The sequence below is a fragment of the Colobus angolensis genome, unplaced genomic scaffold (genome assembly GCF_000951035.1).
Source record: "Colobus angolensis palliatus isolate OR3802 unplaced genomic scaffold, Cang.pa_1.0 Scaffold516, whole genome shotgun sequence".
NCBI lineage: Eukaryota > Metazoa > Chordata > Mammalia > Primates > Cercopithecidae > Colobus > Colobus angolensis.
In genome coordinates, this window is record NW_012118666.1 from 60,181 (window position 1) to 80,707 (window position 20,527).

Genomic DNA, 20,527 nt, shown 5'->3' on the forward strand with positions numbered 1-20,527 from the left:
CGCTCTTGTTGCCCAAGCTTGAGTGCAATGGCATGATCTCGGCTCACTGCAACCTCCGCCTCCAAGGTTCAAGCAATTCTCTTGCCTTAGCCTCTCGAGTAGCTGGGATTACAGGCATGTGCCACCACACCTGGCTAATTTTTTTGTTTTTTTTAGTAGAGACTGGATTTCTCCATGTTGACCAGGCTGGTCTTGAACTCCCAACCTCAGGTGATCCTCCCACCTCAGTTTCCCAAAGGGCTGGGATTGCAGGCGTAAGCCACCACACCTGGCCTTGCCTCTGCCTCCCAAAGAGCTGGGATTACAGGCATGAGCCACCGTGCCTGGCCTGACTTAATTTTTTTAGTCTCTTCTTTCCACAATGTGTGTCCCAGGAAAGCTAGGGCATGACCGGGTTATCAGGGGCTGTAGCCCCAGCCCCTCCATCTAGTGCCTGACATACAGAGACTATAAATATTTGGATCGTGACTGCAACATTCACTGAGTGAAGGAATGAGTGAGTGAATGAATGAATGAGTGAATGAGTGAATGAATGAATGAGTAAATGAAAGAGTGAATGAATGAATGAGTGAATGAATGAATGAGTGAATGAATGAGTGAATGAAGGAGTGAGTGAGTGAATGAAGGACTGAATGAATGAGTGAATGAATGGGTGAATGAATGAGTGATGAATGAATGAGTGAATGAATGAATGAGTGAGTGAGTAAATGAATGAGTGAATGAATGAGTGGATGAAGGAGTGAGTGAGTGAATGAAGGAGTGAATGAATGAATGAGTGAATGAATGAATGAGTGAATGAATGGGTGAATGAATGAGTGAATGAATGAGTGAATAAATGAGTGAATGAACATGGGCATGGGAGTGTGCATTGCAAGTGCTAGGTGCTCGTCCTTGGCTATGTGTGGATGAGGGCCAGTGACAGCTGGGATGAAAATGGCACAGACTTTGAGTGAGACTTGAGTTCCGATCCTCAAGTAAGCAAATCGTTCATTGAATTGTTCCTTAGAGCTGACTCAGTTTCTTCCAGAGTGAAATAAGACTATCAGCTTTGCCAGGAAGGGGATTTGGGACAAAGAGGTGAGGAGGGAGCAGCGTGCCCAGAGACAGGCTGAGGCCTCTCTCTCCCACTCCCCCTAGAGCCTGGGAGGCCCAGAACTTTTGGAGCTCATTCAAGGTCATGAGTTCATGAGTGGCCAGCCTCAGCTGCAGCCTGTGCCTCCCAGCAGGCCGGGGCTGCACCAACTCACCCTTGCCCAAACCCAGGATCAGCTCGTGGTCCGGACCTGATCTCCTGGGGGTGAGGGTTGAGGCCTGGCAGATGAAAGCCGAGACATACTGGGCTTTTATTTATTTGTTTGAGGCAAAGTTTCTCTCTTGTTGCCCAGGCTGGAGTGCAGTGGTGCAATCTCTGTTCACTGTAACCTCTGCCTCCCGGGTTCAAGCGATTCTCCTGCCTCAGCTTCCCGAGTAGCTGGGATTACAGGTGCGCACCACCATGCCCGGCTAATTTTGTATTTTTAGTAGAGAAGGGGTATCACCCTGTTGGCCAGGCTGGTCTCGAACACCTGAGCTCAGGGGATCCACCCGCCTCAGCCTCCCAAAGTGTTGGGATTAACAGGCGTGAGTCGCTGGGCCTGGTCTTTTTTTTTTTTTTTTTTTTTTAAAAAAAAAGACAGGGCCTCCGTCTGTCACCCAGGCACGATCATAACTCACTGCAGCTTCTAACTCCTGGGCTCAAGCAGTCCTCCTGCCTTGGCCTCCCCGGTAGGTTGGGACTACAGGCACGTGCCACTGCACCTGGCCTGTTCCTGCTTTTATTATCCAAGAAGTGTAGGGTCCATTCCATCTGCTCTGAAAGATTTGCTTGGCAAGTGCTTCACTTCTTCTTCTTTTGTTTTTTTCTTTTCGAGACAGAGTCTCTTTCTGTGCCCCAGGCTGGCATGCAGTGGCACGATGTCGGCTCACTGCAACCTTCGCCTTCTGGGTACAAGCAATTCTCCCGCATCAGCCTCCCGAGTAGCTGGGATTACAGGTGTGCACCACCATGGCCAGCTAATTTTTTGTATTTTTATAGTGACGGGGTTTCACCAAATTGCCTAGCTGGTCTCGAACTCCTGACCTCAAGTGATCTGCCCACCTCGGCCTCCCAAAGCGCTGGGATTACAGCAGTGAGCCACCGCACCCGGCCTTTGCTTCTTTATAGAGAAGAAAAGTCACATCACCTGCCGGCACCTGCTCCCTCGGGTCCTTACTGTCCCCCACCTCCACCCCGAGGTCCCCAGCCCTGGGTGTGAGCAGCCTTGCAAGCCCTTCCTATGGTGATTTCCATCTATGTATCTCGGAGCCTTCCATGCAGAGAGATAGGCATTTGCAACAGGACCTACTCAGCAATGACAAGGAACTGTCCCACAGGGCGATACCGTGGAATCTTCCAGACACATCACTGACAGAAGGAAGGCAGGCACAGAGCATATGTTCCGGATGATGTCATTTATACGAGGCTTGAAAACCACCCAAGCCAGGCTGTGGTGTTGGAAGCCAGGGTGACCTCTGGGATGATGGCGGGGACAGTAGTGAAAGGAGGGAGCGGGAGGTGGTGGGTGATGTTTGCCTCCTCTGCAGATAGATGCTAGTTCCACAAGTGGGACCAGGTGTGGCGGCTCATGCCTGTAATCCCAGCACTTTGGGAGGCCGAGGTGGGTGGATCACCTGAGGTCAGGTCTGTCCAGCATGCTGTAACCCGGTCTCTACTAAAAATACAAAAATTAGATGGGTGTGGTGGCTCACACCTGTAATCCCAGCTACTCGGGAGGGTGAGACAGGAGAATCGTTTGAACCAGGGAAGCAGAGGTTGCAGTGAGCCGAGATTGTGCCACTGCGCTCCAGCCCGGGAAGCGGAGTGAGACTCTGTCTCAGGAAAAAAAAAAAAAAAAAAAAGGCTCAGCACAGATGCCAGACCCGCAGTGGTGCTCACCTGGGCATGTGGAGGTGGGCAGGGGAAGGTTCGAGTGGGGATCGTTGTAAGCAGAGACTTTTGTGGGCTCTCGGCACTTCCTTCCCTTCCTCTAGCAGTCTTTCCACTCTTGCATAACTGCCTGGCCAGGGTGCTTGTCCTGTAGACACCCTGAACCCCTGGCTGTGATCTTTCCACTCTCCTCCTGTGGCCTCCTGAGACCCTGTCACAGTGCTCTGCAGACGGAGGATATCCAGCAAGTTTGTCGGCTGAGCAGAGGCAGGAAGCGCTCCGAACTTGAGTTTGACCTTGTAATGACCTCTGTAGCAGGTTCACAGCCTTTTTTCAGGATGACATAGGATTTTTTTTCCTGCTTTTTATATGTATTTATTTATTTTTGGTAGAGACAGGGTCTCCAGATGCTGCTTGGCCTGGTCTCGAACTCCAGTCTCAAGTGATCCTCTCGCCTCAGCCTCCCAAAATGCTGGGATTACAGGCATGAGCCATTGTGTCTGTCCAGGATTTAATTTAATGTGTGGATGAAACAAGGTCCAAATAATTTTTTTAATTAAAAAAAAAAAAAAAGGTTGGCACAGTGGCTCATGCCTGTAATTCCAGCACTTTGGGAGGCCAAGATTGGGGGACCACCTGAGGTCAGGAGTTCGAGACCAGCTTGGCCAACATGGTGAAGCTCAGTCTCTACTAAAAATTAAAAAATTAGCCAGGTGTGGTGGCGCAAGCCTGTAATCCCAGCTACTTGGGAGGCCGAGGTAGAAGAACTGCTTGAACCCAGGAGGCAGAGGTTGCAGTGAGTCGAGATCACACCACTGCACTCCAGGCTAGGTGACAGAGTGAGACTCCATTTCAAAAAAATAAATAAAATAAAATAAAATAAAGTTAAGGAAGGAAGTAATAAAGAGATAAGAGAGTTTTTTCAGGGGGAGGAAATAGAATTTCTAAAAATGTTTGTATTGTGAAATATGTCGAAAACCGCATCTCTTACCTAATTATTATAAAGGAGACAGCTGGTGAACCATCACTGGGTGTTAGAACAATACCAGGGCCCCAAGAATTCCCCCACGTCCCGAGTGCTAACAGGAACGGGCCCCCTCACCCCGCCACCCCGCCCTATGTCAAGCACTATTCTAGGTGCTTTCTATTTACGATCACATCTTCTCCTCACAAGGAGGCTATCAGGGAGTGGGTCCAATTTTTCCCACTTCACAGACGGGAAAACGGAGAGGAAAACAGATTGCCACAGCTGGTAAATGCAGAACTGGGATATGTTTTGTTTTTGTTTTGAGACGGAGTCTTGCTCTGTCACCCAGGCTGGAGTGCAGTGGCGCAATCCTGCCTCACTGCAACCTCCGCCTCCCCAGTTCAAGAAATTCTGCGTCAGCCTCCCGAGTAGCTTGGATTACAGGCTCCCGCCACCATGTCCAGCTAATTTTTGTATTTTTTGTAGAGATGGGGTTTCCCCATGTTGCCCAGGCTGGTCTCGAACTCCTGACCTCAAGTGATCTGCCTGCCTCGTCCTCCCAAAGTGTTGGGGTTACAGGCATGAGCCATCGCGCCAGGCTAGAACCATGATTGAACTCAGGCAGTCTGGACCCAGGCCCATGATTTAACTGTTGCCCTCTCATGCCTTGCCCTTGAACGATGTGAATGAATGAATGAATGGGTGGGGGAAGGGGGCTCATGAGGGAAGCTGTCACCTCAAGCCAGGCTGGCGGGCCGTGGGGGCTTCCACGTCTGAGCTGGCGTCAGGGCATGGGACCCACGCGGTGCCCTCTGGCACAATTTATCAGGAGAGGAAATCTAGCAGTTCCTAGGACTGGAGCAAATCAGCCTTTGTGTGGGACAGTTCTTTCCCAGGTCTAACCTAAGCCTCTCCTGCTGCCTCTTCTTGAGTGAGTGACAGCCAGGATCCATCCCCTTGAACAGCCCTGAGTGGTAGCCTCCCGGGCCAGCCCATAGGACCAGCTCTTCCTCCTGCCTAGGGCAGCAGGATGGGCTCCAAGGTACCTATGACGCTGGATCTCTGTGACCAACCCTGTATTGGCAGGCAGGTGTCAATAGGCAGAAACGCTGGCCACTCCAGCCTGGCTGACATGGTGACACCCCGTCTCTACTACAAATACAAAAATTAGCCGGACGTGGTGGCAGATGCCTGTAATCCCAGCTACTCAGGAGGCCGAGGCAGGAGACTCACTTGAACCCAGGAGGTGGAGGTTGCAGTGAGCTGAGATCGCACCACTGTATTCCAGCCTGGGAGACAGAGTAAGTGAGACTCCGTTTCAAAAAAAAAAAAAAAAAAGGCAAAACAGAAACGTGGGCCTCTCACTGCCTCCCCAGAGACCCGTCTTCCTTTATCAACCAAATCACCTGTGCTGGGCTCTGCTTGGCAAGGTGGACCCCGAGGCCTCGGCAGAGGGGAATCAGGGACCTGCCCGTGGGAGACTGGCCCAGGACAGAGCTGAAATACAGCCCTGGGAACTCCCTTCTCCCCTAGACCTGATCTCCAGCCCTTAGCCTAGGGACATGAGAGAATGGACTTCAGGCCCTAGGCATTCAACTCAGGGGAGTCAGACGGAGGCCCAGGCCGCGTGGGGAGATGTGCAGGCCACGGCTGAGCTGTGCACGTGGCTGAAGCTTCCTGAGCCTCCGTCTTTTCATCTGTGAAATGGCACTAACCATTCTACCCACTTCATGGGCTGCCGTGAGGATTAAATAGGGTCAAGTACTAGGGTGGCAAACGTTGGCCGTCACCAGATACAAACTGCGCAGGGGCTGCCTCCAAGGTGCGGGGCAGGGAAATTGCCAGGTAGGAGGCAGGGCCGCTTCTTGCTGTTTAAATTGAGCTTTGAATGAAGAAATGTCACACGAAGGACAGCAGGCACCCCAAGTTGCTGGGACCACCGGCCCGGGGCTCTGACAGTGGGGGCAGTTCCATGATGTCCCTTGGAGAGCTGGTCTGGGTGTGGTGCAGCTGTGTGGGTGGCCTGGAAGCTTTCCCTGACATGGCCAGGCTGACAGTAACCAAGCCCATGGACAGGCTGGGCCTGTCACCACTGCACTGCACTGTGGCTTCTGGCCCAGCTCCAGGCACGACATGGGCCCTCATCAAATACGCACCACAGGAATGGGGACTCTTCAAGCCCCGCCCCTGCGGGAGCCCCACTTCCGTGCTCAGGGGCCCAGATGCCCTCTGCCACCCAGGAAGGCTAAACCACCACCCCTGGGGGCTTCGGTGAATTTTTTTTTTTTTTTTTTGAGACAAAGTCTCGCTCTGTTGCCCAGGCTAGAGTGCAGTGGCGCAGTCTCGGTTCACTGCAACCCCCACCTCCCGGGTTCAAGCAATTCTCCCGCCTCAGCCTCCTGAGCAGCTGGGATTACAGGCTCCCACCACCACACCTGGCTAATTTTTGTATTTTTAGTAGAGACGGGATTTCTCCATGTTGGCCAGGCTGGTCTCAAACTACTGACCTCAGGTGATCCGCCCACCTCGGCCTCCCAAAGTGCTGGGATTACAGGCATGAGCCACCGCGCCTGGCCGATAGTGATTTCTATACACTTGAAACAAATTTCTGTAATAAGGAAATCATGTCCTAAGAGCCAACCAGTCACCGGGTCTGGAGTGGCCATTTCCACATCTCCCCAGCCCCAAGAAGTGCAGTAAAGTCAGCGGTGGTGCGCTCCCTCTGGGACTTGCCGAGGGCCAGGCCCCTGCGCCACTTCCCAGGGGAGATCTGGGACAGTCGCTACATCACACAGGCCTGGAGCTGGGGGCGGGCCGCCCGCAGACAGGCGGGACCTGTAGACGCGGCTTACTCACTGAGGGCTTACACAGGTGCAGAGGCACCGCAGATCCCCATCATGCATGAGGACAACCTTGTCACCTCCGTGGGACTGAAGCTCATCTCCCGCAGGCCAGAAAAAGAAACTTGGGGCTGTGGTGTCAACACTTGCCACAGCTTCATGAACATGCACCCCGGGTTCCCTGTTCCGGCCTTGTCTTTCTGGAGACCTGCAGTGACTGCTGTCTATCCAGGGGTTTCCCCTGGAGGGTGTGGGCACCGTACAGGAGGGGACAGTTTGAGAGTCAATCGGGACAGGAGTTCAACAGGTCCTTTGGATGTAGCTAGACCTTCTCAGCCTGTGGCATTTGAGGCTCTGGGAGGTGGGCCCTCTGCTCTCTTGCTGGCCCTGTGTCCACCAAATTGCCCTCACACCTCTGGAGGGGTCTCCTCCTGCGTGGGTCCTCACTGCTTTATGTAGCCTGAGGCATGAGCAGCCTTGAGGCCCCGCAGGAAGTGGATGCCACAGCAGGCCCCGCTATTGCTTCTCGGGAGGAAGTCAGGCAGGAAACACCTTCCCCAGCTGGGCTTGCCTCACAAGCTATGTCAGCGCCGGCTTTCCCAACACTTCCTCAAAATTAAGGCGTGGTGCTGGGCGCAGTGGTTCACGCACGCCTGTAATCCCAGCACTTTGGGAGGTCCAGGCAGGCAGATGACTTGAGGTCAGGAGTTCAAGATCAGCCTGGCCAACATGTGAAAGCCCGTCTCTACTAAAAATACAAAAATTAGCTGGGTGTGGTGGTGGACACCTGTAATCCCAGCTGCTCGGGATGCTGAGGCAGGAGAATAGCTTGAACCCAGTAGGCGGAGGTTGCAGGGGGCCAGGATTGCACCACTGCACTCCAGCCTGGGCAACAGAGCGAGACTCCGTCTTCGGGGGAAAAAAAAAAAAGAATTAAGGGGGGGTGGGGGTGCAGGAGGCAAGCAGGGAGGGACCTCGAGGCAGCTGGGGGGACAAAAGCATGGGCCACAGTCTGGGCTTGGTTTTTAGCCCAGTTCCCAGGGTGAGAAAGCCCCTGTGGTGCAGCCATACCAGGTCCACCTGCCCTTTGTCACTGATGGGCCACCAGGCCCCTAGGAACCTGTGATTTCTACAACCGGCTGCAAGCTGCATCCTGTCTGCCTGTGAGCCAGGAGCGCGGGTGGCCGTGGGTGAAGTACAGAGAGCCAGAGCTCACTTCCCACCATGAATCCGGGCAGGATCTGAACTCCAGGCAGGGAAAGTGATGCTTTTGAGAGTGAAGGGCCCACAGCCCTGTCTGTGGTCATCTCCCTGGACTCGCAGGTCTAAGGACAGGGACAGCGGCCTCCAGGATTCTTAAAATCTGTCCCCTTCCTCTTCCCCATCATAGGGAAACTGAGGCACTTTTGGAGAACATCAAATCCTCAAAACACACCCAAGTCCAGAAACTGGGGCTTCCATTTAGGAAGACGAGCAGCGACCTTCCAGAAGATGGAAGTGGTCACTGGGCAGTGACTTTCCAAAAGATGCCCCTTTGGTGTGTGACCCTTATCTGCCCCCGAATGGTTAAATCCACCAGGTGCCTCGAATTTACTAAGACCAGCGCTTGGGGTATAATGTGGAAACTAGAAAGGCCTGGTCCCTTGATCTTCCTTGCCAGTGGAACTTTTGATCTTTGGAGAGAAAAAAAAAGCAGAAATGGGCACCTGGAGGAGGCTCAGAAAAACCAGCCTACGGCCCAGGCACAGTTGCTCACGCCTGTTATCCTAGCACTTTGGGAGGCCAGGGTGGGCGGATCACCTGAGGTCGGGAGTTCAAGACCAGCCTGGCCAACATGGAGAAACCCTGTCTCTACTAAAAATACAAATTAGCCAGGTGTGGTCGCACATGCCTGTAATCCCAGCTACTCAGGAGGCTGAGGCAGGAGACTCACTTGAACTGGGAGGTGGAGGTTGCAGTGAGTTGAGATTGTGCCATTGCACTCCAGCCTGGGCAACAAGGGCGAAACTCTGTCTCGAAAATAAAAGAAATATAGAGACCAACCTACTTCAAAATGCAACTGAAGACACCTACTTGCACTGTATTGCTTTTTCAATCCAGACTACTGGGCTAATGAAGATTTTAACGGGCAAGTTTAACTTCCCCTTCACCCTCTGAAGAATCACACTATCCGCCTTTTAGAAATGCACTGCCTGAGGTCAGGCGCAGTGGCTCACGCCTGTTATCCCAGCACTTTGGGAGGCCGAGGCAGGCGGATCACTTGAGATTAGGACTTTGAGACTAGCCTGGCCAACATAGCGAAACCCCGTCTCTACTAAAAATACAAAAATTAGCTGGGCGTGGTGGTGGGTGGCTGTAATCCCAGTTACTCGGGAGGCTGAGACAGGAGAATCTCGAACTCAGGAGGCGGAGGTTACAGTGAGCCAAGATTGCACCACTGCACTCCAGCCTGGGCAACAGAGTGAGACTCCGTCTTCAAAAAAAAAAAAACAAAACAACACACACAGAAATGCACTGCCTGTTCATTAATTAATGCAGGTAGCTAAGGGCTCTTCTTTTTAAGAGACAGGGTCTCACTGTCACCCAGACTGGAGTGCAGTGGTGTAATCACTGCAGTGGCTCAAGTGATCCTCCCATCTCAGCCTCCCTAGTAGCTAGGACTACAGCTGTACACCATAGCACCTGGCTTAAATGAAATCCTTTGTGTGTGTGTATATATATAAAATAAAAATACGTGTATATACCTGAGGCCAGACCAGCCTGGCCAACATGGTGAAACCCCATCTCTACTAAAAATACAAAATTTAGCCAGGTGTGTTGGTGGGTGCCTGCAACCTCAGCTATTCGGGAGGCCGAGGTAGGAGAATTGCTTGAACCTGTGAGGTGGAGGTTGCAGTGCGCTGAGATTGCACCACTCTGCTCCAGCCTGGGGACAACAGAGTAAGACTGTCTCAAAAAAAAAAAAAAAAAAAAGAAAAGAAAAAGAAAAAAAATGTGTTATGTACACACAGAATTGTTGTAACGGATTGAATCATGAATCTCCTTGGCAAGTCTGTGACCTCACAAATGAGTGTGAAACCAGTAACTGAATGGAGATTCATGGAAGAGCTGGGCTTTCGCCAACAGCAGCCTCGCCATGGCCCTGATTCTCCAGGATCAGTGCTGGGAGGTGTGGCTGAGGGTGGCACGGCAGGGCACGTTTTAAGGACACGTTCAAAGAACTGTGAGATGCTATCAGAGAAGCAGTCTCCTCCCAGGTTAGCAGGCAGGCGAATCGCGAGATCAGTTTCCCTCTCTGGCACACGCGGATAGGGCATGGCAGAAGCAGGGACCACGCTGAGAACAGAAGAGCCTCAGAGCCAGTGTGTGGGCTCAGGCAGGAGCGGCTGCTGCATGAGCTCTCGATGGCAGGGGCTTTTGGCTCCCCAAATCGTATGTGAGCTGCTCTCCATCCACAGCTGGCTGGCCCAGATAGAAGGGTGGGTGGGGGCCCTGGCCCAGCTCAGAGGAGACGGGCAGCAGTGGTCTGAGAAACACCGCAAGTGGCACTGTCCCCGGGAGGCCTGGCGGGCTCTGTCCAGCGCCAGCCTCAGCCTCGGTCTGCGTCCCACCTACGCCGAGCCACCCCCAAACTTCCCCAGACAGAACCATGAAAACAGCCAAGAGAGCAATGACTTAGTGTGTGAAAGGCATGGATGGATTTTATTGATTACCCTATATCTACAATTTGAGGTAAAATAGAAGCAACACATAAAAGGGCCTATTTCTGCTACCATGTCATATAATTCTCCATTGTGAATATTGTGATAAAGCTACTGAGAACTATGCTGTCACAGAGCCTAGCTTCTTGTAGAGCTGGTATTTTACAACTCGCATTGCTTGTGAAATCTCAACACATGTAAGACTCTCCTAGGAAGGCGCAGAACGTCAGAGGTTGCATCCTCAGCCCCCTGATCCCTCCTCCCTCCCCGTGCTGGCACCTCAGGGTTACAAGAAGAACTAGGAAGTAATGCCGGCCATGGCGACCCCTGGAGAGGGGACCGGCTAGAACCACGTTCCTAAGAATCCACGCCACAGCAGGTCCCGCGATGTCGGGGCCTTAGTGTCATCGAGCTAGCCCCAATCCTCAACCTGATCTTCAACTTCTGGTACACCATGCATTTTATTTGGACGAAAAGTAAAAGTGGAAGAGGTTCTCTCTGTATTTACTTTGTAATTCACACGCTGAGATACTGACCTCTGACTGTTAGGTGATCCAGATGGTTTTGCTTTTAATTATGATAAAAAAAACATAGGAACCATGAGAGATAGCTTAGGAAAAGGTTTAGTCAAATATACAGATAGGAACTGTTCACTCAGTCATTAAGGAGAGCCGTGAACAAAGGATCATTTAAATGATTTTTTTTTTTTTTTCAAATAGAAAAACTAAAGAACTGAACTATCACAGGAATTTTTCTTCACTGCAGAAGCTGAGATGTTCCAGTAGGAGATATCTTCACTTGATTGGAAAATAAACACCGTAACTCAAGGCTCTGCTGAGTACATAAAAAATCTGGTGAGATTCATTCCTGTCATTTTCCCTGTCGTTTCCCAGCATTGCTGTATAATCCTGATAATACATTCCCAAGTACACCAGCCATTCCAGACCCACAGTCACTCTGCTCTTTAATTCACAGAACTGCTGAAAAAGTAGACATTTCTATCTAAAAGTAGAAAAAAAGGTTTGTATAGAAGGTATTTCTGTTATACAAGTATATTACACAGCTTGGGGAAGTAACACGTCCGAAAAGCTCTTCTCAACCACTGATACTTTAAGCTAAAATAGGAGAGAAAACAAACAAGCAAGCAAACAGGTTAATCTAATTACAGGAATTTAACAGTCACGAATATCACAACTTAATTTGCAAATTCGGGTAACAATGACTTGGATTCGGATGCACTCATAAAGCGGGATGAAACCTTAAGTCCATGAGCTGACAGGGTAAGGCAAATTCCAGTACAACAAGTCTCCGGATTAAAAAAAAAAAAATCCATTGTCAAAGTTTCCTGACTTCGGGTCTCAAGCTACTGCTCCTGTTATAACTTGGCCAAATTTAAGAAATCTGGAATAACAGGATCAGAATTGCGAACTCAACTCTGCAAGATGAACAATAGATCTGCAGCTCTGTGAGACTCTGTAAAATACTATTACTACGGGAAAAAAAAACAGTCTAATGATTCTGACTCATAGTGAATTCCAATGAGAAGGACGTTTACTCTATAGATTAGAAACAACATTCTTTTTAAGGCAAAAGTGCTTTTACATCTTTGACTGAGAGACATATATTGATCCAAGGAGAATCTCCCTGTTGAATCTTCTAGCTTAAACATCCAGGAAGGCTCCCACCTGGCTCCCACATTCCCTGAAGGCAGGGCCACCATCTTATGTGGAAATGGGGAGATCACATTAGCTACGCATATGCAGGGGGTTCAGATGGACACCACACGGCATCCCTGACACAGAAGCTGATTTACCCTAGGAGGGAAGAGGTCTACCACGTGGGGTCTGGTTCTTGCTTGATCTGAGAGCTTCCATCAGTCTCTTTTATTTCTATCAATGGAAAAAAAATGGTACCGATTAATTATTTTGCAGACCTGCTCAATGATAAATCCATTCGTACCAAACTGTTTACTAAGATATGGTTTAATAATATGAAGGACAAGGCACCAAACATCAAAAGAGCTTCAGAGAGAAGTCTCTTTGGCAATACATTCAAAATTTTGTTACTTAAGTTTTCAAAGTAACAAACATCTCCTGGCCTTTATGCATTTAAAGGACACACATTATGTTATCTAGGTTATGCAGCAGAGTCATTCACAGAGAATTTACCAAGTCATCTGGGGGAAATGGAGCAAAAGCAGCTATGCGTCATCTTGCAACAGCATAACCTGCAAATCCACTTCACCCAGAAGAAAGAGAGCAAAACCACCACTCAGTTCTAGTGAAATAGTTTAAACACACAATCTTTTGTCCTGGTAACAAGTCTTGGCTGGGCAAGGTGGCTCGTGCCTGTAATCCGAGCACTTTGGGAAGCCAAGGCTGGCAGGTCACTTGAGGTCAGGAGTTTGAGACTAGCCTGGCCAACATGGTGAAACCCTGTTTCTACTAAAAATACAGAAATTAGCCAAGCATGATGGTGCAGGCCTGTAATCCCAGCTACTAGGAAGGCTGAGGCAGGAGAATTGCTTGAGCCTGGCAGGCAGAGGTTGCAGAGATCACGCCACCTCACTCCAGCCTGGGTGACAGAGCGAGACCCTGTCTTAAAAAGAAAAGAAAAGAAAGAAAAAGAAGAAAGAAGAAGTCTTAAGGACTTGCAGGACCACCCCACCCTTTTACCTTCTGTGGCTGGAACTTCCAACTGGCTTGGTTCAGCTGATTCTAAAGAGAAACACAGAGATTGATTTCCACATTGTCCAACAGCTGCTTTATACTATGAAATAACCCAGGAGGAGGAAGCCCTCCAGACTCTGTACAAACACAGGCATGATGGCACAATGCCCACGGTCTTGAGGTGGAGCACACCATTATCCAAGTGTACTTTCAAATTTCTGTTTCTCAAATGCGGTCCTAAGTTTACACATACAGCTGAAGTCTGAAAGAGCTCTACCGTGAAAACAAGTGCCTTAGTTAGTTATGCTTTCTTCCTCATCCTTCTGTTTACTCCCTTTAATAAAAGCTTTTCATTACTCTTTTGTTTTTGTTCATATGTTTGTTTTTTTGAGACACAATCTCCCTTTGTTGCCTAGGCTGGAGTGCAGTGGCGTGATCTTGGCTCAATGCAACCTCCACCTCCCAGGTTCAAGCAGTTCTCCTGCCTCGGCCTCCCGAGTAGCTGGGACTATAGGTGCCCACCACCATGTCTGGCTAATTTTCGTATTTTTAGTAGATATAGAGTTTTACCATGTTGGGCAGGCTGGTCTTGAACTCCTGATCTCAAGTGATCCACGCACTCCGGCCTCCCAAAGTGCTGGGATGACAGGCGTGAGCCACTGCGCCCAGCCTCATTACTTTCAATGACTCACATAGCACCGGGCCATTCCAGTTGTTTTTTAAGGAATTTTTTAAAAGCACAATCTGTACATTTCTACTCAAGAACATTTTGCTCAATGACTTATGGCAGACATTAGAAATGGACGGCATAGAGTCAGGTTAAAATGACAACCCTCTTTCTCTGCCATTTCATCCTATCCATTAATCCTGGGGTTCCTGATGTTAGGCCTGAGCTGGGATAGGGGGTGCAAATGGTGTGCAGCCCCCTGTTCTCAATCAGGACCCACAGCTTGAATTTATGTTTTGATCAGCTGTCAAACCCAGGAGTGAAAAGCACAGAGAAGCATGTGTGCGCTGTGTAACTGAGTCCCCTCAGGGCAGGCGACTGCGCGGCAGGAGTAGCTCCGGGCCCTCCCTTGCCTCACTCACCTTGTATCACGGGGCCTTCTGACTCACTCTGATCAACCAGCTCTGAAAATGAAGCAGATCGGTTTAATAATGTAAGGATGTGTTGTTCCCTTTGACAAGCATTTTAACATACATTTGCTCAAGATGAGAAGGATACAAACCTCAGAGTTCTGCTATGGTCCTCAGAATCACTAATTCATAGTAATTACCATAAAACTCTATTCCACACTACCGCACAAGAACAGGAACAAAAGAGAACATTTTATTTATTTATGTATTATTTATGTAAATAAATAATTTATTGAGACAGAGTTTTGCTCTTGTTGTCCAGGCTGGAGTGCAATGGCACGATCTCAGCTCACTGCAACCTCTGCCTCCAGGATTCAAGCGACTCTCCTGCCTCACCCTCCCGAGTAGCTGGGATTACAGGCATCTGCCACCACACCCAGCTGATTTTTGTATTTTTAGTAGAGACAGGTTTTCACCATGTTGGACGGGCTGGTCTCAAACTCCCGACCTCAAGCGATCCGCCTGCCTCAGCCTCCAAACTGCTGGGATTACAGGCGTGAGCCACCGCTCCTGGTCTCACTTTTATACATTTTTAATAATAAAGTTAAGAGAACAAAAACACACTTGCAAAATTAAGTTTGGCTCAAAATACTACTGAAAATGACATCAATGTTAAGGAATTGAAAGGACATTTGTTCACCCGCTCGGTAATATTTGAAAGCCCAACGTGTGCCAGACACTGTGCTGAAATAGTAATAGAAGCAGGCACATTAAATGACTTACTTTGGCACGAAATCCAAGCACAGTGATTATAACAGTCATAAAAGCAGTAATAAATATAGATTGTATTCGCTGAGCACATACCATAGGCTAAGCACATACTCTAGGCTAGACGCTGTTCTAGGTTAGGCGGCTGCAAACTCTTTTCTTACAGAGCCAATTAGTAAGCATTTTAGGTTTTGCAAGCACACATTTGCTGTTGCCACCTCTCAATGCTGCCATAAACAAATGAACACAATGGTGGTTTCAATAAAACTTTATGCACACACCTCGGCAGAAGCTTGCTGACACTTGTTCTAGATGCTTTCCATCTACTGAAACGACTCCCCCAGAATCAGTGCTATTATTACCATTTTATGATTAAGTGCATCGAGAATGGGAAAAGTTAAGAAGCTTGAAGAATTTTACAACTTGCAAGTGCCTGGTGTTTTTACTGAGGGCTAAAATAAGTATCTGGCATGGCTGCTGACGTAGGTGAAGTAACGTGATATACTTTAAGCACATATACACACTCACACGCACACATGTCACACCCCAGGGCAAAAACGAAAACACTTCACAAAATACTCACGGTTATTTATCACAAGTCCTGGAAATGGTCTAAAGAGAGAAACAAATTGTAAAGTATAATAATTTATTTTCACTCTATAAGAATTTACAGGTATAACTGTCTATTCAACTCATATCTAGCCCATGTCATTTACGTACTACAGTGAGAAGTATTATCCACGACCTTATAAACTTATGGAAGAGATAGATATGTATCCATAATAAGAAACTGTTAGAAAATGTTATGCAGTAAATGGAGGAAAAACAAAAAACAGAAGCGCAGAGCAGGGAACAGAGTGATTCTAAGTTCAACGCACGGAAGAATGGAAGGGGCTTTTTGCCTAACTCCTGAGAATGATGTGGAGAATGACCGTGGGTGAAGCGGAACAAAAACATGAGATTTTGAGGGAAAGAAAGTTGGAAGAAGACGAGTGAATGAGAAGAAGCCTCAAGAGGATTTATTATGAGATTTCTGAGTGCCAGTCCTAAGAGATTTGAACTAGAGACAGTGGCAGTTTGATGATGAACTGATTGGGTAGGTTGAGTTGTAGCTAAGTTTCTGGGACCCTGGAAGAAAAAGAGGAAGATAACCTGGAGTTGGTGCTCAGGTGGGCGTCTCTTTTTTTTTTTTGAGACAGAGTCTCGCTCTGTCGCCCAGGCTGGAGTGCAGTGGCACGATCTCAGCTCACTGCAAGTTCTGCCTCCCGGGTTCACGCCATTCTCCTGCCTTAGCCTCCTGAGTAGCTGGGACTACAGGTACGCACCACCATGCCCGGCTAATTTTTTGTATTTTTAGTAGAGACAGGGTTTCACCATGTTAGCCAGGATGGTCTCGATCTCCTGACCTCATGATTCGCACGCCTTGGCCTCCCAAAGTGCTGGGATTACAGGTGTGAGCCTCCGCACCCGGCCTACGTGGGCGTCTCTTATGGTAACAAGGACACAGGAAGGAATGTGGTGCTCAAATGATGTTAGAGGGTGAGTACAATCATCATGCCTGCTCTATGGGAGGGAGCTGACACTCTCCATGGTAACAATGGTCACTCTCATTTACAGACAAGGAACACAGTGACCAGGCTAACACATGGTTGATGCGAGATTGAATCCGTCTGACCCAAAGCCTGTGACACGGCACCCTAAGACAGAGGTTGGCAGTTTTTCTTTCTTTCTTGAGATAGAGTCTCACTCTGTCACCCAGGCTGGAGTGCAATGGCATAATCTCGGCTCACTACAACCTCTACCTCCTGGGTTCAAGCGATTCTCCTGCCTCAGCCTCCCGAGTAGCTGGGACTACAGGCACTCACCATCATGCCCAGCTAACTGCCGTATTTGTGTAGAGACAGGATTTCACCATGTTGGCCAGGCTGGTCTGGAACTCCTGACCTCAGGTGATCTGCCTGCCTTGGCCTCCCAAAATGCTGGGATTACAGGCGTTAGCCACTGTGCCTGGCCAAAGTTTTTCTATAAAGTGCTAGAGAGTAAATATTTTAGACTTTGGAGGCCATGCTGTCTCAGTCCCAGCTATTTACTCACTGTGACAGGAAAGTAGCCATGGATAATACGGGCGTAGCTGTGTTTCAGGAAGTCTCTAAAAATAGAGGAGGCAGGCTGAATTTGGCAAAAATAGGAGGCAGGCTGAATTTGGCAAACAGTCCTAGTTTGTCAACCCTTTGCCAAAGAATTAAAAGAGTCGGCTTAGGCAGAGGCACATCTAACATTCTACTGACGAAACAAGTTATCTTTATTTGTTCATTGCATAGCATAGGAAGCCTGATTCGATGACTACCTGTGGCTGAATTTTAGATGAGTCAGCCTCATGAGCTCCAGATTCGTTCCTGTGACTAAGCAGAAAACTCTCACTTACCTAATGACTGTGAATTTGATAAACTCGGCAGAATCTAAGATCCTTCTCATGGAGCTGATTTCCAGGTAGCTGGGGGCTTTGAAGGACACCCCCGGGGGCATGCCGTCAACCACCACACAGCCAGGGTTAATTGTGATTTTCCTGTAGGGAACTTTCACAGGAAAACCCATACCAATGGCTTCACCTACAGTGACAGTGAGACAAACAGCACAACAGCACAGATTAACCCACTGCCTTAAAAAGTCTGTCAAAAGCACCAGATCAACATTTATTTTAAAGACTGTCTCTGCTGTTAACTAAGGTCTTTGTACACTTCAAACAAATTTAAATATGAACCTTAAAACAATTTTTTTTGAGACAGAGTCTCACTCTATCACCTAGGTTGGAGTGAGATGGCTTGATCTCAGCTCACTGCAATCTCTGCCTCCCAGATTCAAGCAGTTCTCATGCCACAGCCTCCTGAGTAGCAGGGATTATAGGCATGCGCCACCATACCTGGCTAACTTTTTATATTTTTCAGTAGAGACAGGGTTTCACCATGTTGGCCAGGTTGGTCTCGAACTCCTGGCCTCAACGAATCCACCCGCCTCGGCCTCCCAAAATGCTGGGATTACAAGCGTGAGCCACACTGCCAGACAGTGAACCTTAAATTCATTAACTTTTATACTGACAGTCAATAATATAACACTAATGGTATCTTATTAAATACATTTAGCATAAACAAAACACTTACTTTTAAATTTTAATTCCTTTTCTATAGGAGGATTACAACCACCTAACCATCATCTGCTGAAAAGATCTTACTAAAACAAATCTCTTTGCTTATAGCAACTGTACTTTGCAAATGCAACACTTACCAAATTTCCGACTAAAGAGGTCATTCACTTGTTCTCTTAGCTGTCTAGCTTTTTCAACTTTCGAGAGTCTTTCATTATCATCATCTGAAACAGTTCAGAGAAAACCCAAAACTTAAATACTGCTTTTTTTTTTTTTTGGTAAAGAGATGGTATCTCATGATGTTGCCCAGACTGGCCTCAAACTCTTGGGCTGAAGCGATCCTCCTGGCTTAGTCTTCCAAGTAGCCGGGACTACAGGTACAAGCCGCTGCTCAATGATGCACTTTTAATCGCAATTTATAGGAGCTCTGTGTAATGTTTTCAAGCATTTACCATTTTTATTTTATTTTATTTATTTTATTTATTTTTTTGAGACAGAGTCTCGGTCTGTCGCCCAGGCTGGAGTGCAGTGGCCAGATCTCAGCTCACTGCAAGCTCCGCCTCCCGGGTTTACGCCATTCTCCTGCCTCAGCCTCCTGAGTAGCTGCGACTACAGGTGCCCGCCACCTCGCCCGGCTAGTTTTTGTATTTTTAGTAGAGACGGGGTTTCACCGTGTTAGCCAGGATGGTCTCGATCTCCTGACCTCGTGATCCGCCCATCTCGGCCTCCCAAAGTGCTGGGATTACAGGCTTAAGCCATCGCGCCCGGCCGCATTTGCCATTTTTAAATGATTTAAGTATTTGAGCACTTTGAACTCAATTAAATTTGAAATTGTTTAAAATAATGCCTAACTAAAAATATTACAAACTTATTCTTGTTATAAAGACCTTTACCTGCTGTTTTATATAGATTTTTTATTTCCCAGACGGAGTATCGCTCTGTCCAGGCTGGAGTACAGTGGCGCCATCTTGGCTCACTGCGACCTCTGCCTCCCAAGTTCAAGCATTTCTCCTGCTTCAGCCTCCCAAGTAGCTGGGATTACAGCCACGCACCACCACGCCTGGCTAATTTTTTTGTATTTTTAGTAGAGACAGGGTTTCACCATGTTGGCCAGGCTGGTTTTGAACTCCTGACCTCAAGTGATCCTCCCGCCTCAGCCTCCCAAAGTGCTGGGATTACAGGCATGAGCCACCGTGCCCGGCCTTATATAGACCCTTTTTAAGGAACAGACTAGACACATTTGTGTGGTTAACAGGATTTAGTTCATGCCAAGTGCCAAAACTTGAGGGAGCTGTTTGGAGAGCAACTGTATTTGGAAGGCAACTGCTGTAGAGGTCTGGGAGGAGCGCCAGGCAATGTGTAACGTATCCGAGTACCTGGAGGAGCTGAGCAAACCTCTCTAGTTGGGAGAGTCCAAGAGGCCCTGAAGATTCCCCCACAAACGATGATGGAAGCAGAGAAATCATACCTGGAATTGTCACCTGAATGATGTTAAGGTCTTCTACACCTGAGGCAGTAGTATTAACGTTGGGTGATGAATTTATTTTTCCTGAAAATATAAATTTAAAATCAGAATTTGTAGAAAACATGGTCAACATCTCTAATAATCATGCTGTCTGAGACTGTTTGATCTCAGTCCTGTTCAAGGTTCTTTCTTTCCATGGTACATCATTTCAGGAAGACATGACGCCCCCTGAAGGGCTGCTTTTCACTGTTTTTCTCTTCCTGGTGGTGCTTAGGAGAGCATCACACACAAACAGAGCCACCCAACTATTAAAGAACTGAAAACTGTGAAATAGCCCAAACTACAACTTTGCATGGGTTTTCCCTTTTTTTCTTTTTTTTCCTTTTTTCTTTTTTTCCTGAGATGGAGTCTTGCTCTGTTGCCCAGGCTGGAGTGCAGTGGTGTGATCTCGGCTCACTGCAACTTCCACCTCCGAAGTTCAAGCGATTCTGCCGTCTCCTCAACCTCCTGAGTAGATGGGATTACGGGCGCCCGCCACTACACCTGGCTAATTTTTTATATTTTTAGTAGAGACAGGGTTTTGCCATGTTGGCCAAGCTGATCTCGAACTCCTGACCTCAGGTGATCCACCCGCCTTGGCCTCCATGGCTATTCTTTATTTTATTTTTTTGAGACGGAGTCTCGCGCTGTTGCCCAGGTTGGAGTGCAGTGGCCGGATCTCAGCTCACTGCAAGCTCCGCCTCCCGGGTTTACGCCATTCTCCTGCCTCAGCCTCCCGAGTAGCTGGGACTACAGGCACCCGCCACCTCGCCCGGCTAGTTTTTTTTTTTTTTTGTATTTTTTAGTAGAGACGGGGTTTCACCAGGTTAGCCAGGATGGTCTCAATCCCCTGACCTCGTGATCCACCCGTCTTGGCCTCCCAAAGTGCTGGGA

General features: G+C 48.4%; 1 protein-coding gene across 2 annotated transcripts in view; it reads right to left on the bottom strand.

Moving 5' to 3' along the window:
* Positions 1 to 10,447: 10,447 nt before the first annotated feature.
* GTF2I (general transcription factor IIi) overlaps positions 10,448 to 20,527 on the bottom strand; it is an 82,620-nt gene continuing 72,540 nt past the window's right edge. Inside the window, exons 25-32 of one of the 2 annotated variants that reach the window (XM_011960586.1) lie at positions 19,598 to 19,678; positions 18,270 to 18,353; positions 17,413 to 17,596; positions 15,571 to 15,599; positions 14,232 to 14,273; positions 13,149 to 13,190; positions 12,287 to 12,362; positions 10,448 to 11,588 (exon numbers count right to left, since the gene is read on the bottom strand). In XM_011960586.1, coding sequence (XP_011815976.1) covers positions 12,304 to 12,362; positions 13,149 to 13,190; positions 14,232 to 14,273; positions 15,571 to 15,599; positions 17,413 to 17,596; positions 18,270 to 18,353; positions 19,598 to 19,678 — 521 coding nt within the window. In that variant the 3' untranslated portion in view covers positions 10,448 to 11,588; positions 12,287 to 12,303. The remainder of the gene's footprint in view (positions 11,589 to 12,286; positions 12,363 to 13,148; positions 13,191 to 14,231; positions 14,274 to 15,570; positions 15,600 to 17,412; positions 17,597 to 18,269; positions 18,354 to 19,597; positions 19,679 to 20,527) is intronic. The other variant, XM_011960585.1, reaches the window with a different exon arrangement.